General features: G+C 44.7%; 1 protein-coding gene across 1 annotated transcript; it reads right to left on the bottom strand.

Annotated features, from left to right (window-relative positions):
- Nucleotides 1-259: 259 nt before the first annotated feature.
- On the bottom strand, nt 260-18,087 carry ERP27 (endoplasmic reticulum protein 27). Its single transcript, XM_005519475.3, has 7 exons — nt 17,967-18,087; nt 17,655-17,755; nt 14,901-15,038; nt 11,469-11,582; nt 8,389-8,514; nt 1,405-1,602; nt 260-797 (listed from the first exon to the last, which is right to left on the bottom strand). The coding sequence occupies exons 1-7, from the start codon at nt 18,085-18,087 to the stop codon at nt 753-755; spliced, it is 843 nt and encodes a 280-aa protein (XP_005519532.1). The 3' UTR covers nt 260-752.
- Nucleotides 18,088-18,677: the final 590 nt, after the last annotated feature.

Here is an 18,677-nt window from a genome sequence, read left to right on the forward strand (position 1 = left end):
TTTTGCTGCACCGTCTCAGACCTGATTACCTAGCGCTGTTCTGATCCCAAAGCTTCACAGATATCTCCTATCCTGGTGGAAATATCTACTGACAATGGGTCATTTCCATAGGGAATGATTCCTAGCAACCAACCTGACTGGTTAGGCACTGCATTGGTTAAACTCAGAGAAAGGAGGTTTTTTGAGCTTACTCACTCATAAATACAGAGACTTTGTCCTTAAGTGAAAGACAAGGGGAGTGGAAAATAACATTTGCATAAAAATTCAGGCCATTCACTTACTGCTTTATTTAGTAAAATAAATGGAAAATTTCATGTGATATCAAGCAACACATCTATTTGTAGTATCAGGAGGGGCTGACAGTGGATCTCAGCATGGCACCAAGACCCAAAAGAATGAAGGAAACAGATCCCTGGGAACTACTAGCTCTGCCTCTGATGTTGCCATTTCACTATTGACATTTCACTAATATCAGAGGTGTTGAAGCCACCCTTTGCTGCAACAGAGTGGCACAGAAAGACATATTGAAGAGGCAATACCAGAGGTCCTGCAGTACTGCAAAAAAGAGATCTGGAGCAAACAAATGAGAAGAGATAAGAGATTCCTGGAGAGGATAGACAGCATGTATGTACATAGAATGATGATTGGAATCCATGACTGACTTGGCTCAGGAAGTGCTGAGCTGCAGGGCAGAGTGAACTCTTCATACACCAGAAACAGAAACTGGCTACAGTCATCCTCTTGGCTGAGAATCAGAGTTCTTCATTGAGGGGCTTCTCCTCGGATTTGTCTTCTTTCTAAAACACATTAGAGGCATGAAATAAGTTTTGACATTACTTGGTTTCTCAGCATAGGGATAAAGAAAACAAAATAAATGCCTCCCTGTGCAACAGGAGGATGAATTTTGACAGAGAGAACTTTTCACACTGAATGAACATGGAGATTTAATTGTGCCTTTCCCAGAAGAGACCTCTGGTAGAGTCCTAAGACCCTATCTGTACACTCTATTCTGTAGTCTTCCTGATAGATTTAATTCCTATCCATGCCACTGTCTCTCTGACCTGCTCTCATATGCTGCCATCCACCACATCCCTTCTCAGCATCCAAAAACACCTTTCACTTTGTCCCCCTAGATGCTATTCCCAAAAAATAGATACTTCACAGAGACCTTCATACAGCTGCAGAGATCAGTGAATTCTTCTTGCTGTAGACTAGAAGGCAGAGGTCAATGAAGAAAGAGGCGCTGCAAAGACATCCATCTCTGCTCTGCCCTAAATCTAACGCTTCTCTGTTATTCAGGTGGAAATGTACGTGAAAGAGAAAGTAATGGGGATGGGGAGGAGTTCAAGGAACTGAAGTCATCTTCAAGAGCCTGGTAAACAACTGCATCAGGACCCCCTTTACCTTTTGTATTCTTTGTTGGAAACGATTACAGAAGTCCTGTACACGCTCAATGGAGATTTCATCCACAGTCAACAGATCGTGCTCATCATCTGGTATGTGGAATATAGCCAGAGCTGGCAGCTGGGACTTCTTCAGCTGGAAGTGTGACAATACTCGCTCATTGCTCTTCAAATTGCTGTCTAACAGGATAAAGAGAATCTGTGATAGAAATAGGAAATAAAACGTGAGAAAAACAGAAGCTGGGACAGAGAACAGATCCCCAAACAGTGGTCATTTGAAGATTAACAGTGATATTTTTATAAAGAGTTTGAGAAAACCATCCATACTCTGTTAGGACAACACTTTCCTTGGCCACTATCTAGCAGCTCCATGCAGTGCATTTGACTGTATTTTATCAAGTCCAAACTTACACTACCAAACAAAATGTCTTCTCTCACCTTTTTTAAAAACATACCTACAGAATGACAGGAAGGCAGTCTCCACTTCTATTCTCCTTATAGATTAGGACACAACATGTCTTTTGTCTTAACAGCAAATGTCAAAGAAGCTGAATCTTTTACTTGCATGTTATTTGGATAAGATGCTCACATCCATGCAAGAGCCAGGGTAAAAAGGGGTTTTGGTGTGGGAAGAATCAAATTCAATTTCAAGAATGTGGGAAGGAAATACAGGGCATCAGGAGCCTGCAGGGATAAGAACACGGGAGTACCAAAACCAAAGGATGTATAGAAGTGAGCTGCAGTGAGCACAAATGAGGATGCAATGATTTGGGAAACAGAAGTTGTTGGCAAGACACCCATGTCCATATAGCCCAGTTCAGTGGAGCATTCAGGCCTGGGGAGAGAAGCTCCACATGCATATCCCAGGATGAGAATGACCTACGGACATTATTATAAAATTTATAAAAGAAAATAAATATATAGCAGTTAAACAATTTAATCAGTGACTTGATTAAATAGAATCCCTCAGCAGATGAGATCCAAGTCAATGAAATAAACACCCAGCTAGCATTTGTCATTTTACATTCTTTTTACCCTATGCAATCTGCTGGGCCTAGCATATCCAATGTACCTATGGACAAGGCTATGGCTTCACTTAAACAAGAAAAGAGTTTTTTAAAAAAAAGAAGAAATGTAATATGAAGATTATGTGCCCAGTTCCCAGGCTGTGATTCATGTTTTGCTTTCTTTTCAATGAAGAACACTCCAGTTAGTTCCAAAATAGTTTTCTTCTCTAAAAATAAACTTCATAAATCCTAAATTCTTTACTTATTAAATTTACATTCTATAAAAAACAAATATATCTGAAAACTTTCCTAGGCAACAGCCTATGGGAAGGAGGGATAGTTAGGCAGCTGTAAGGTTTAACTTCAGTTTTATAGTGAAATACAGAAACAGAAACAGCACTTTCACTGCATATGTGACATTAACCAGTCGTAATATTTCTTTCAAAAGTCTGTGCCCCAAGAGCAAAAAGCTAGTGAGCAGAGAGGTTGTGGGGTACTTCTCCTAGAGTGTCTAATTCATCTTTTTGCAGGATAAAACACCAAGCTAGAAAACACATATTTAAGGTTCACAGGTCTAGGGACATGATCTAAGAGGCTTTCAGATGGAACAGCAGTATGTAATGTTTTAGGGCTCTCTTTTCAACTAGAAAGTTGGGAACAGAGGCCGGTGTTGGAGGGAAACACTTTCAGCGTGTCAGTACAGTAAATGGTACTGCATTTTCATAGTGAGTTCAACAGCTTTTGGGTTTCTCTATAAGAGATTGACTAGACAAAAATATTTTTTTAAGCAAATGTTAAAGAAGAAGTCATTAAAATAAATTTTTTTAAAAAAGTGTTTCATTACTTCCTGTACAAAATCTCCACCACCTTTAGAACAGATGAAAAGCATTTAAAAATAGTAAAATGAATAAATGTTAGTCAATATTCTTCACTTCATCAAGCTTCCAGACTTTCCTAAAACACACAGAACTAAAAAGCTGTACATATTTTATCCACAAATACCAAGAACAGAGTAAGAATAAAAGAGTAAAAAGGCTGAGGTTTAGAACACCAAATGCCTTCTTCCTCACAGGAGCAAACAGAAACACACAAACTGGCCCCTCAGCTAGAAAGGCTGAGATATCATCATGGTTCAGAGTTACTGACTTGGATCTCTCTAATGACTCCCATTTGGCTCACAGAGTTACAGTGTGCCAAAGTACAGTAAAGTTTCCTTCTCTGCCTGTGTTCAAAACATACAGGAAAGAGAGCAATTGCATTTGGCCACCATAGCTCAGAAGAAGACACCTTAATGCCAATGAGAATGATGCATTCCTGGGAGGTCTGTGACATGGGATGGGTCCTCCTTCAGAAGAAGGGCTCACCATGCACCCTATGCTGGTTGTGCTCCAGGAGTCCTGCCAGGGCCTGTGTGGTCTCAAGGTCACACCTGTGGGGAAGAAGGTAGGATGTGTTGGCCCAGAGACCACAAGCACTGGAAGGCTGATCTCCATAGCAACTGAAAACCAAGACGGTTTCTCAGTTGGCACGTTTCCATGATAGATGCCATCTCATGGAACTGGTGTTTTCTCATGAGGAATTTATTTTGTACTGAGATTCTCAGTCAGCTCCAATCATAAAGGATGAATGCAGTAACCATGGAAAATTATATTGACCGTGAGGCAGGATTCACATTGCCTAACCTCTGTCATCCAGATCCTAGCCTTGTCTCAGCCAGTCATCTATGTAACCTCTACAATAAACAGTGACAGGCATTTTATTCCACCTATTTTAGAAGGGAAGGAAACATATGCCTGTCCTTCTCTTTCATCATTGAAAAGAGCATAAAACCTTTACTCAGATGACCTACCAAAGCTACAGTTCATCAAAAACAAATCACACTTATAATGGCAGCTCTAATGTCACCACTAGAGATGAGTTAGTTCCATCCCAAACAGAAAGTTCACTTTCCGTTTCATACTAGCCTGTACAACAGCTGGTTGGGTGTTTTAAATTCTGAGATTATTTCCATGATTTTTTTTTCATTTTGTAGCAATCTTCTAGCCTGTGTTCAGAGATCTGCTTCTTCAGGCAGTGAAGGAAATCCTGCATGAATGAGTAACCCCTGACACAAAATGTCCCCTTCACACGTGATATTACCTGTGCACTGTCACTTGCAATAAACCACCTTCCATAAATTTTGCACACTGGTACTGTCTTGGTGTCTTGACAAACTGATTCCTAGCCCAGTTCTTTTAGAACATCGAGTTCCTGGTAGATACTAAGACATGGAATGATGTTATTGCCCAAGAAATTAAAGTTAATTTAAAATAGCAATGATACAAACCAATTTGTCATTGCTTAGTTTTTCTTCAGACAAAGAAAAACAGAAAGGATGGTCAAGCCTTATATCCAGTTTTGACTTAGAACTTCAGAGAGCTGCAGTTCACTGTTTTGCATAAGCAAAAAGATCAGATTCTGATGTTTGAGTAATGTCTTACATCATAGTACATTAAAGTAAAACAAAAACATCAGTCACAAATTAAAAAAAAAAAAGACAGCTATAAAAACAACTTTACTGCAGATATCTATTAAGTGACATAAAAATACCATATTTACAGGCTCCTTTGTTTATGGCTAAAAGAGGCATCTCTAAATATCATCTCTTTTAGTTCTGAAGCCATCAGTATCTGACAAGAAGAATAAAAATTGTGGGAATGACTGCAAGAGAAAGGGCATCATCTTTTCATTTCCATGGAAGAACTCCTGAAGGACACCAGGAGTTTCTCAGAATCCATTTCCAAATGGACCTACATCTAAAAAGGGAGTTCACAAGCATCCCTACCCAAATCACTTTGACATTGGAAACAAATTATGTCAGCTGCAACAAAATCTGCTTTTGTTATTCCAAACATCATCTTATTGAGACTTCTGCAAACACCCATGAGTTACACCAGCTGTAATTATAATGTTATATTCTGATACTGTGGAAAGAAAACTGAGTATGACTATTCTAGTTTGGCTCAGCAATGAAAACCCTGACATGTCCTTTCCAGTGCATTTCTTTCCTTGCCTGGACTCTTGGCAGTACTTTCTCAAATAAGCACATATTTGATTGAAGATCCAAGAAGGCGGGTGGATTTACTCTTGCAGCTGCAGTGCTCTAAACCTGTTTCACTGTTATCCACCCACAATTGTTTCTCAAAGTGTGCTAGAAAATGACTATATTTCTTCTTATTGTTGTCAGCTTCTGCTGGCTTAGCATCATCTACCATTTGCATTTTCCTCTCCAATATTTTATAGCACTCAGGCTCCACAATAAAATCTAGAAAAATCTAGATGCCTCCAGGCACTCACTATTGCTCTGCGTGCAGTTCAGACTGTTTTCAAACAAAAATCATCACCATCCTACCTCATGGATCCTCCAGCTGAAAATCTCAGCTGCCCCTCAGGCAGAAGTGAAATTATCATAAACCAGAGGTGAAAGGACCACAATCCAGAAACTGGCAGGTGAATCACTTCCTCATGATCCATTAACAGTTAGATTCAATCATCTTAGGCGTGTTTTCCAACCTAAGTTATTTCACAATTCTATGGTTTTTCTTCACTCTTTGGGGTTAGTCTCTCAGCAGCAGCTGCAGTTCCTCTTCATCTCTCCATCCAGGTAATAAGTTTCTCTTTTCCCTCCCATGATGGACAATGTGATGACAATGGCAAGGACGACTCTTCCATCAGCGTGCAGCAGAGATGTGTGGCAGGATCGGTACCCCTTCTCCTGCTTGGGACCCCCTTTGAGGCTCTGTCTGTGCTCTGCACTGGCTTATAGAAATGCTGCAACACACACCAAGTATCCCCACTCTGTTCTGGGGCTCTGCAGTCACTGTGAAACAGTGTTGGATGCAGTGGTACATGCTCACAGGGAGCCTGAACATCTCTGCACTGCACAGCAACTCTTCCTTGCTCAAACCACTGATAGCACCAACCCCTTTAGCACAGACAAGCCCTTCACCACTATCCCACAGGACAGGAATTATTCACTGGTAATCCTGAACAAAATTCAAGTCAAGAATCTTGCATTTATTCTCAGACAATCTGCAAGCCACTAAAAGACAAAAAAAAAATAATTAATTTATACTTATTTTGAAGCAAACCTCAATTAACTTGGTAGTTCCAACAACACGTAACTTCACACAGGAATATTAGCCAGTAAGGATTTTCATGGTATTGTGCAGTGGCTGCTACTGATACCCAAACTAATTCAGGTCTTTCTACACGACACAGGAATGAAGATAAACCTATGTGGGCATATCACTGTCTTTACTCCTTACCATCCAGATACTTCTAAAATTCAAACAGAGGGACCCTAGCACTGTCTCTCTGCTTTCTAGGAGGGCAGTCCAAAACACAATTTACTCCTCAGAGTGCCACTCCTTTGGGAAAAGCAACTTGTTCAACTCTGAGTCACTTCATCTCTATGTCCTCAAGTACCACAGCAGTAAAGTGGAAATAATTAGTCAAATTCCCACATCTTTAATGTTTATATTTTACTCTGGCAAACTTGTAGACTGATTCGGTTGGAAACTTGCCTGCACAAATAAAAAAAAAAAAACAACTAGATTTGGCTTGCTGAGAATTCATAAATTGTCTGAACTTCAGTAAAACATTTTATCCAATGTTTTGTGATGTATTTCTAGGAAAATTATAGCCATTTTCTCAGGTCTAGGCAAGTCACATGAAAACTGGATGCAGCTGCATCAGCAAAGGATAGTGATGCCAAACAGCATTGTGTTAGAAGAAATAGCTGCTAGGTGGAGACCTGTATCAGACTCGGCTTCTCATGGAGAACAGTGGTAATGGTGTCACTTTAACACACATCTCACAACAGACAAATGGAATTTTACAGATAAATGCATCTTGTTTTATAACTACATATTCATCAAAGGAAAACATTTTTGAAGAGACCTTTTGATTTTGATGCATAGTTCCTGCCTATTCTCTTGCCACTGGTTAGGAAAGATGTAAAGGTTCCAAAGTAGTCCTGCCATAAGCAAGTCTCAAGATTTTTGAGATTGCATGGTTCTGAGGTGGTCCCTGAATTGGAAGGTGAGGGTATACTTGATTTCTAATCTATTCCTTCAATACCAAAACCTTCAATATGCAAAAGATGCATATAGATATTTTAGTTATCAGTTCCCAAATCTTTCCAGCTCCACGCTTCTCAGAGGAAGACCTCCTTATGCCTCTCAGCTCATCCTTCCCACTTCTGTGATATTCTACCCCCTCCCATTTGCTGCTCTTCCTTGCCACAAATGCCTTCCTGTTGCTCCCAATCCTCCTTTGCTTGCAAGTTCATTCCTCTGTTCCTCGGACAAAAGTTCCACTGTAATCCAGCTGCTGGCAGAGAAGCAGACATAGCATGATTTACTATTTGGGGAGCTCTGTTCCCAGAGGGATGGGATTCAGGCAAAATTTCTCTGAAGCACCTCATCTATCTCATCATCTTAATGTGGGAAATCTAAGCAGTAAATTTGCAGCTCCTTTAAAATAGCCATTTCCAGAAGTCAAAGGGCTAAGAAGCACTGACATTATTTTCTGTCTGGTCACTTATATAAGATTCCTTGTCATCCTGCAGGCTGTAGATACAAATTCACCTCTCACATCAGTGGAGCACAGCTGTTGCCAGACTGAAGAGCAGCAGCTGTGTGTCATCTCTCAGTACAAAGGAACAAGACTGGACTAAAAGCAACAAAGCACACCATGTTTCACCAAGAGAGCAGACGGGCAGGACTCAGAGGGTATTTCTCCTGTCAGGTGGCAAACTGGCAAAAGGTGAACAGAATCAACCCTTTCATTTAATTATCCAGATAAGCCCTCTTTTCCTGCTACTGGACCTTTGATCTCATAATTCACAGAGGAGATTATGCCCTCCCCATTCACGGCAGAAATGACTGGGGTTTTTTCCTCCCTAACAGCCCCTCTTTCTCTCTGTCTGGACTTACCTTCCCCTTGTAGAGCTCTGCCGCCGCCCGAAACTTGCGCATTCGCTCAGGGTGCTTTGGAGACATCTTGTCCGTGATCAGGAGGAGGTTAAACTGGAAGGAACTCTGCATCACACCTATTGCTGTCTGCCCAGCACAGAGAGAGAAACACGGTAAAGGAGATTGAGAACACTCAATTGGCATTGGATGCAGTGTCAGAGGGATGTAAATCCACATGGCTCAGCTGTGGTTTCTTTGCAAATCAGCATCACAAGCGAGACAGATTTCTTTAAAGCAGGGGGGATCCAATCGGGGTTCTTTGCAGAAACTCTTAGCCTCCTGGCTTTTCTTATTCCCCAGACAAGAGTCTGAAGACTACAAAGGTCCATCAATGGCCTTAAGATAGTTAGTGACTAGGCAAGGGGAGTAGGATTAGGGCAGAGTACAGGAAGATGAAGACTAGAGCAAGGATGTGAAGAGCAAGGCCAGCAAACACTGAATATAAGGGTGTCCTAAGTCACTGAGGTCCAGCATCTGTCTGAAATATGAGCATGAAAGTGCAAAGGATTTGTGCTGTCAAGGTTGGTGCTTGTCCTTATTTTCTTTCTTTAGTGTTACACTGTATGTAGGATGGGGATGAGTCCACAGTTTCAGCAACCTGATGGCCTGGACACTCCTGAGTGCTGAGGGTTAAAATTGGTTCTGCTGTCCCACAGTGAGAGAAGACCATGGGCAAGGGCCAAGGGGGCACTACACACTGGCCCTCTGCGAGGAACCAGGGCTGGCACTGCCCAGGGAGCCACGGCACCATCTCCATGAACTCGCTCACTCGCCATCTCGCTGCTCCTTCCGCCTGCTTCCTGCAGGCCTGCAGCCTCTCCCTCAAATTAAACAGTAGTGGGGCCAGACCTGCTGCCTCCCTAGTGCCACCGAAACCACAGAGGCACGCACTGTGCCACTCCCCGCCAGTGGGAGCAGAAAGTTTCCACATGCTCCAGCAGTAACAAGGAAGGGGTCAGGGAGTGCATGCTGGCAAGAGCTGTGAATAACAGAGCATCTAGCTCTTGGCAGACAGGACTCTACTGTTTGCTTCATGTTTATCAGATATTTTGCATCTCTTCTCTTTTCTGACAGTGTGCAGCTGAGGCAAGGGACAGCAGAGGGGTTGCAAGCTAAGCTGGAAAACATTAGAGGATCTCATGGGAGAGAATGAGGCTGAAGGAGAGGGTGAAGCCAGCCAGTACCGAGCCCCTTGACAAGGCTGGGGTGAGAGCGGACACAGCGGGAGCAGCAGTGCCTCCAGCAACTCCACACAAAGGTGTGCTTGTCCACACAGCCTTGTGTAAGAGCAATCAGCAGAGTGCATCAGCAGGGCTGGATCACATCTGACTCTCCTGAAAAGCCCACAGGGTAAACATTGCCTAAAAATTCCTAAAGTATGTGGGAGAAACGGTAAGGGCCCCAGGATGGGGAGAGAAACTCTTGGCAGCACTTAGTGTGAGACATGTGATCCCATTATCTTCTGACCTGCAGCATTTTTGGATGCAAACAGCATATGCGCTGGGAATAAATATTTATGAAAAACCAAGCTACCTTAGGGAATCTGGGAGGGTTTTGGGCCAGGGACTGCAGGAGGCACTGTTAATTTCAGCACCTTGATAGAGCTCCAGAGCGCCTGGGAAAAAAAACTGTAGCATCTGTACTGACAGTCAGGGTGGAGGGGACCAGCTGAACAGCTGAGGATTTCTCAGTGAGAGACACAGCCTGGGTGCCAAACAGGACACCATGCAGTGAGAACCCAAAGCATCAACAGAAATGCCTAAACAAAGAGATATTGTCCCATGAAATGCAAAAGGATCTAATAGGGGCTCCAAGGTTTCAGAAGGTCTGGGAAATTACAAAGATGAGAACATCATCCCTGCTGATGTGACTTGGATGTTCTTAAAGGGCTGTTAGGCCAGTGGGGCAGGATATAGCAATCTCCAGAAATATTTTGTGAATTCAAAATGTATTTTTCCCTTTTGAAGATGAAAAAACAAAATTTTTTTTTTCCTTTTTTTGGTTACAGAAAAAAGAACAACCTCCTACCATATTTCATTGTGGGGGAAAAAATGTTAAATTTCTAAACAAAATACTCTCCTACTGGTGGGTTGTGACTGAACTGACTGAGTGCATCTGTTCTCTTAGGTGACCGTTGAGTTTATATTGAAAAGGTATAGCTCTGCAGGTTGGGCCATTCTTTGATATAAACTGAGCCTGGTCAGCACTGTTATAGCTGTCCAGAAGGCCACAAAATACCCCATCAGCAATGATAAAGTCTCAGCCATGCAGCAATTGTGTCTTCTAAGACCTACTGACTCCATAGCAATGAGACCAGGGAAGTGCTGGGATTTCAGAGGAACCTAAATCCTTGGTCAACCTCTATAGCAGGGAGGAGCACTGGGACCCTGCCAGTTAGATGGGTGAGCCAGTGAAGATGGCCCACATGGAAGCATTCTAAGCCTGATTTTGTGTGTGGTTTGTTTGTTTGTTTGTTTGTTTTGGTGGTGGCGGTTGTCGTTGAACTGACAAATTCTGGAGAAAGGATGGAAGGGATGGGAAAGATTTTGCTTGGGAAGTTCCCAACTTGCTCTTGAATATGCATTCCAATATCAGGGCTTACATCGAGCCCTGTGTGCTGAGTGATGCAGAAAAGCCTGCTTTCTGAGAGCAGGTCATTTGAGCTTCCATGTTTCTCAAGGCTTGTCAAAGAGAGGGCATTCTGGCTGAGCTGGCTCTGCAGGCATGGCACAGTACGGCCAATGTCCATGGGAAGAAGCAGCACTGCGTGCAGAGTAGTAAGAAGTGGAGTTTTCTGCCCCTCAACATCCCAAATTTACTGGAAAACCAAACTATGATGAGTTTCTTTGTCTCCCACCACACTCATGCCCCAGCAAATCTGCTTGTGTGGAGCAGCAGTGAAGAGCTATGTGGCTTCCTCAACCCCATCTACACTGTCGCTGCAACCCTCACACACATCTGGGCATGCAAACTGGGGCCAGAGGATACCATGAGAGGAAGGCCAAGCACGAGGGTGAGGACTGCAGGGAGCTGGTAATTACCACAGGGTTGTACTCTGTCACCAGACGGAGCTCGTTCATCCGAACGAAGCGAGTCAGCTTCTTGGCATCAACATCTCCGTTGTTCATGTCCAGATCCCGCCGGTCATTGTCCACCTGAAGACAGGCAAGGACACCTACAGTCACAGCTGTCCTCTCCAGGAGCTCCTCCAGAGGTGCTGATTGCACTCACTCACAGAGACACCCACCCCCTGGGACACCACCATCCTCTGTCCTGCACTACACAACCCCCACCTCTTCCCATCACCACTTCTGGAGGTCTAGAACCTGCAGGGACCAGCCTGCACTTTGAGATAAGGATCTCCCATCCTTCTCCAGCCTCCCAAGGACAAGAAAATCTCATGATATAGCAGAAATCTCTCAGGACTCCAGACATCCCCACACTACCAGCTCTCAATGCACTGGAGACAGGGAGAATTAGCTGACAAACTGTTCTAAGCATTGTGGAGAGAAGTCATTAAATAGTCTAACTCCTCACATCAATACTGGCTTTACGTCCCTTTTTAAAATCTTCATCTGTTTATTCTGTTTCTTCTACGAGTAATAAACATTGGCATCACCCAGTATGGAATTCCTGGAAACATTGTGCAAGCAGGAAATCTCTCTAATAAAAAGAGGATTTTTCTTCCAGTACAGCAGGAAAGGAAAAAAAAAAAAAAAGAAAAAGAAAAAAGAAAAAAAAATTAAGTCCAGCATATTTCAGCTTTAGAGGAAAATCCATCCTGCCACACATCTCCCCACACTTCATCCCCTCAAAATGATGCGATTTTTTTGAGATTTTCATGACCTGATAAACAGAAAAAAAGCAGGCAACCACTGAATGATAGCAGTACAACAGAGTTTAAGGGCAGAGTTCCTGTGCAGTACCACCACAGGATGTGACTGAGTTAAACCATGGGGACAGTGGTCTCTGACATGAAGTAGAATCAAAGTCTGGGATTTGAAAGCTATTGATATACATGTTGAATGAGGTTCTTGGGGCTGAAGAGCAGTCCACCTGCACACCCCAGATTTTATTCTCTGCGGCTGGGCAACCTCTGAAAGTTCTTGTGTTAGTTTTTCCAGTGGTGTGCAGACATCTAAAGTCATTTTTGCTGTTCTGTGGTCATTGGCAAGGTCTTTGATACCAGTCACCCGCCCTGTCTGACAACACAAGCTGGTGATTTTCAGACTGTGTGGCCCAATTCCTCTCACAGGTTTTCTTCCTGCATAACATGAAAGGGCAGCTCTGCTCAAGTAAATAAGATCAGGACAGTTCAACACCTGGGTGGGTGAGATCAGACAGGCCTTGAGAACCAATCTAAAGCAGCCTGGACTCTACAGAAAGTCTTCTCTTGACTTTCATGGGCTTCTGGAAGCATCTGATTTCCATTTGGGGATAATAACAACTTGAATCTGCACTCAACATTTATGTTTTTAAGAAAATAAGGCTGAAAAATAGTCTGCATTTAATAGTTGAAGCTCTAGTCAAAATGTCTTTATCACTCCATATAATTAGGTTGTTAGCATCTGTTAATTATGTTGTTTTTAGGTCTATCAGGATTTGTTACTAGAAAAAAATCAGCTTCTTTCCCATATATACAAAGAAGTCTCACCAGTTGACACAGTCCCTCCTACTACTGTAATTATGGCTTAAACTTCTAAGCATTGTGTTTCATACACTGCAAAGGCAAAGAGAAAATTAATTTATGCCTCTGATTCACTTCTATCCTGGTGACACATCTTTGTATCCTTCAAATGAGTATTTGATTCCAAGTTCCTGTATCCGTTCTTTTAAAATTCCTTTTTATCTCTGACCTCTTACTCCTACATATTATTCAGCACTGGATAAAAGGAAAAATAATGTGTCTGATAATTTAAGAAAAACTGACAATCAGACGAGGGAATTGTCAACCATATTTGAACCTGACTAGTGTATTATTTTCCTGGCTGTTTTTTTCCCCATATTAAACAAGAGTTCAGTTGCAAAAACTTGGCTCTGAACAAAGAATATTCAATATAATACAAATTCCAACAATCCAAACACTTTCTTTTATCAAACTGTCTCCCACTGCAGTCATCCTCACTATCTGCCACAGTGCAAAAACAAAGGAACTTTTCAATATTTTTGGAAGAAAACCACAGTGACTAAGAACAAAAATTGAAATGGGTGTTGCTTAAAATTGCAACATCTAGCAAATAAAAGGTTAAATAAAAGGACCTGCCTACCTATTGCTCACTCTTAGATCATTCTTTTTTAATTATTTGGATAATATCAGTGGTAAACATGGTGCAGGAAATGATGAGGGGAAAAAAGAGAACAAACTGTCCAATCTTTGTACAAGCAGGATCTAGAACTTGGCCAAGCTGCCATATTTAGTTTCCCTAGACCATGATATCCATTTCTCCCCACCTCAAGCACTTAGACGTCTGGTGTCACAACACTTCACTGGCTTTTAGGACATCTTGTGCTGCCTGGGGCCCTGATCCTCTTCAGACACACCTACCTCTGCAGTTTTCAGCTGCCATACTTGTGTGAGGAGGGGCAACATGGGAAAATTGATGTAACTAGTAGAATACTTGCTCTGAGCTTTTCTTGGTACTTTTGCAACAAGTACATGGCTCTCCCCAGTATCATCTCCCTAAATTTCAGCAGATATAGCTACACTGAGGCTACATTGAGCTGCCTGCACTTAGAGTCAACAGAGATCTAACCTAGCACAGCATCCATCCCTAAGAAGCTCCAAAGCAAGATTTCTAATGCCTAAAGTATATTTAGGAAATGAGTCTTCAAACCACAGTGTAGGGTGGCACAGCATCTCTTAACTGCAGAGACCTAGTCTGGATCTGTTTCCTGTCATGATGGAAAAGTTTTGTACCCTAGGAGACAGCTTTGCCTGCCTGAAGTGACACTTGCCAAGTTTTGATATCAAGCCTGCTGTGTTGATCCATTGTAACGTGGGCTCTAGACGCTTTTCATGTGTCTCAGGACCCTTTCCAAAACCACAGAAACCCCATCCAAGTTCATGCCAAGCTCCGGGAAGGTCATGTAGAAACACAGGTACTGCTCTTTGCAGAGCAAAATGCTGAACCAGATCCGTAGGACAAACACCTAAATAGGAGAATCTTACCAGATATAATTAATGCTCCTTGTCTCAGCGACAGGCACTCTGCAATTGAAAAGCAAAACCCCTCTTTGGGGCGGGAAGAGCGACGTACTTTGAGGTGGGCAAGCAGCCTGACTGCCAATGACAACCCTATTTTTTGGCTTGCCCTAAGGAGAGATAACTTTTATGCTTTTTACCGCTGTACTCACTCCTCCCGGTGTGTCCCATCCAGACCAGCGCGCTGGGGGAGCCGGAACCAGACCCTTATGCGGGACACGCGGGTTTTTGCCCGGCAGCGTTCCCGGGAGGGAGCCGCGGGCCCACGTACCCTGCGGAACAGCGCCACGGTGTTCTCCGAGGCGCCGTAGTGCGACAGGACGGCGGCGCTGCTGCTGAGCCCGAAGGACACCTCCGGCATCTCTCCGGCCGCCCGGCGAAACACGTCCGCTTCGGGGCTCCGCGGGTCCTGCGGAGGCACAGGAGGGAGGGTCAGGGGCCGAGCGGATGAGGGGTTGAGACAGAACGGGGCCCCTGGGGCCGCATCGGCACCGGCACCGGCACCGGCACCGGCACCGGCCGGTGCGAGCGCGCCACCTGCCGGCTGCTCGGTCCCCGCGGCACCCCCTGGGCGGGCGGGATGCTCCGGGATCCAGGAACCCGCCAGGATGGTGCTGAGCCCCTGGGCACTCAAAATGGAGGGAACAAACCCAGAACACTGGTGTAGCACGTTTATACATATATATATATATATATATATTTGTGTGTGTGTGTATGTATATGTATATATGTATATGTATGTATGTATATATATGTGTGTGTATATTTATATTTATAAATATGTTTATAAATATATATATATGTGCGTGTATGTATAAGTGTGTTTTTAAAATCTATATATAAACGTCACAATTTTTAAGCCCACCTTGATTCTAGAGTCAGGGGGTTACAGTTTTGAACACCTTGCATTATCAGTACCGTGGCTCCTTTTAAAAGGACATGTACGTCCTGTAAAAAAGGAGCTCATTTAGGTGTATTAAAGGATAAAAATGCGCAATTTCTCAATATTTTGAGGCCCATTCTCTTTCCTGCAGAGTATTAACTACTACTAGCCTTTGCCTGTATTAAAGCCTTCCTTGCTACTCCCATTCCCAACTTTTCAGTGATGTATTTTTGATGCTTCTATTTATTGGATATAAATTCTCAAGACATGGTCTCTGTTTGGAAATCGGTTTGTTTTCTTTTTAGTTTGAACTGTCAGCTCAGCTGTTTGTGAGCCCAGAGAGAATGGAAAACAAAATTCTTTGTTCCTTCCAAAGAAAAACGTCTCTCATGACCTGTTTTGGAAATGCCAATGCATCAACATTGTTCTGTTGAGAACTCTAAAGCCTAGGGTGGGAATAATCTCGCTGAGTTTTGGAGCATTCCTGGGAAACCTGGGGTTTAATCAGGCCGAGCCCTTTCCCAGCGACACGCGGGGTTTGTGGAGCAGTGCGAGGTTTCCATCACGGCGTGCTGCTCCCGGTCAGGGAGGCCGTGCTCGTTACACGGGAGGTTTGCCGAGCCACGTACTGCACTGAACTGAAAGGCTGCGGCAGAGAAATAATTGATGGCGAGCAGAGAACGTGGACTTTATTTGGATGAATATACTTTCAGGCCGAGAGCCAAGCCTTCATGGCACATATACGTCTTTATCTACCGTTCAAATGCAGCCCTGTCGTGCCTCAGGCACTGAATGCCCGAGATGTCGCTGGCTGCTGCCTCGTGCTGCCGGCAGCTGTGATTTCAGAGTCCTGTCTGGCTCTGAAGAATGCGATCCTGCGGAGGGAGGTGACCGTGGCACAAGACAAAAGGAGCCGTGTCCCTGCCGCAGCTCAGGAGGAGGCTCCGGGTACAGCTCTGCCTCAAGCCCAGCCAGCTCCCCTCGGGGAAGGAGGCGTCTCGGCACTTCCATTCTGCCTGTGCAGATTGCCTGGCTGCTTTGCACAGCTTCAGCGCTGCAAGAGCAAGCCCCGAGGAGCTCCAGCTGCCTGCAGGCGCCGAGCCGGAGGCGGCTGGTGCTCTGTGATCAGTGCTTACAAGGTCCCTGGGGCATAAGCCTCCTGCGCTCACAGACTTGTTGCTGCCCGCACTGCACAGGCAGCACCATCGCTCCTCACTCTGGTGGGCTGTGGGGTGCCTCTCTATACCAAGAGCATGATGCCCTCCCTAGGCTGCCCTCCAGCCCCAGGCACAGGGCAGAAGGAGGAAAGTGCTTGCAGAAGGACCTGTTTTTGAAAGCTCTGAAGCCTTCTCTGACATGAGGCAGTGCGTGGGCAGCAGGAGAGCAGAACAGAGCTCAAAGAAAACATGGGAAAAGGTGCAATTTGGGGACCTTAAAAGTAATAAGGATCCTGTTAAAGAAGCCTCCATTTTACAGTGCTGTAGCTCAATAAATATTTTCCTTCTATTTTCTAAGGAAAAATACTCCTGCTATTTGGGGAGGCAAAGGACTCAGATCTGTCACTCACCTTTGAATACAGTGGAATTTAGTAAAAAGAGACAGATCCCGAGGATGTCTGCTCTGGGGAACAAAGAAGTGAGACAGAGACCATGCCTACATTCTCCCTACGAAGAGGCTGCAGCCTGAGCCCAAACCCTGTTGGACTTCAGCGGACCTGCACTATCACTTCTCCCTGAGACTTGGCTTCCTCACCCCTACCACATAGGCAGTGTCTTACTCTGTCTTTGCTGACTACAGCAAATAACTGATGTTCCTACTCACCCCTCACCAACATTGTTCCTCTACCATGCACATTTCTTTGTTACTTCCCCTGCAGCATTTCCTTCTCTCCTGCTCCAGGGCTTCTACAACCTCCTTCATCTTCCTTCCTTGCTTCATCTCCTTTTCCATGCACAGACCAAATTCCCTGTGTTCTCTCTGTGACCCATCACCGAATCCCTCCACATTCCTGTCACAGGCCCAGCACCTTTTTGGGACAAGAGCTGCCTTTGGCAGGTGTTTACACCACGTCCAGCCTCATGTTCTCATCAGGGTGGGATGACAGAGCTCACAGCTGGCAGAGGGGATGTGCTGTGAACACACCTGGAAGAGCCCAATGACTGCTACTTCTGCACCGCTGATGAAGGCTTCAGCATCTGCGACGTTGTTTAACAGGACAGGTTTCTCTGTGGTGCTGGCTGTGCCTGCAGAGCAAAGGTCAGGGTTGGGCAGTGTACCCAAGGAGCAGCTCAAAGAGGAGCCCCCCAACACACACACAAGCATCCCAACCTTACAAGCTCACCCACACACCTCTCCTGCGAGTTCAATGCAATGTTTGTGCAGCATACCTTGGATAAGGAGAACTCCCTGCAGCAGACCCAGACTTTCCCCAAGGCAGGAAGAAAGCTCACTTACTGTGGGATGCCAAGTCACTCCCTCCAGCACACCCTGCTGGGGAGCATCTGGTAAGCAGGATAGCAAAGAGGCACGGGAAGATGGATGTGCCCATGGTACCAGCTTGCCTTCTCCTCGCCATGCCACCCTGCTCCAGTCCTCCCCTCAGCAAGAGACACGTCAGCTGCTGTGGGGACCCGCAACCTCTCCTGGGGCGGTGGGAAGGGAGCAGCTGGCCCAGGTCAAAGCCTTCAGCTCCTGAGATAACTGCCTGGCTGGAGAAAGCCCCTCCCTGCTGTGCAGGAATGAGCCTTGGAGAGCTGCAGCAACACTGCCAGTGGTGTGCCCTCACCCCCAGCACTTGACATCGCAGCTGCCCTGCACCCTTGTGACCAGACACCCCAGACAGGTTAAGAACATCCATCTCCAGCTGCTGGATCCCAGAGGCTGATGTTCCCTTGTGCTTGGCCAGCAGGCTAGCCACGGGGACATGCAACTCTTGCATTAGCTCTGGGGAACAGCTGCTACAGTAAGTGTTAAACATGAGAAGGGTATGTTATAGCTCCCTGGCTCCTTCAGTTGCCATCTGGAATGAGAGGTGGGGGTTGTCTACCCCTGGAGTCTACCCCCATCACAAGCCCAGGCCTTAGGTTTCAAAGGATTAATGAAATCCCTGAAGGAAATAGTTCTGAAGTAATTTGCTTATAGAATAAGGCTGATGTTTTGAAGGAG

This window comes from Pseudopodoces humilis, chromosome 5 (genome assembly GCF_049639895.1).
Source record: "Pseudopodoces humilis isolate 2021_Gansu_Grassland_sample_001 chromosome 5, ASM4963989v1, whole genome shotgun sequence".
Classification (NCBI taxonomy): domain Eukaryota; kingdom Metazoa; phylum Chordata; class Aves; order Passeriformes; family Paridae; genus Pseudopodoces; species Pseudopodoces humilis.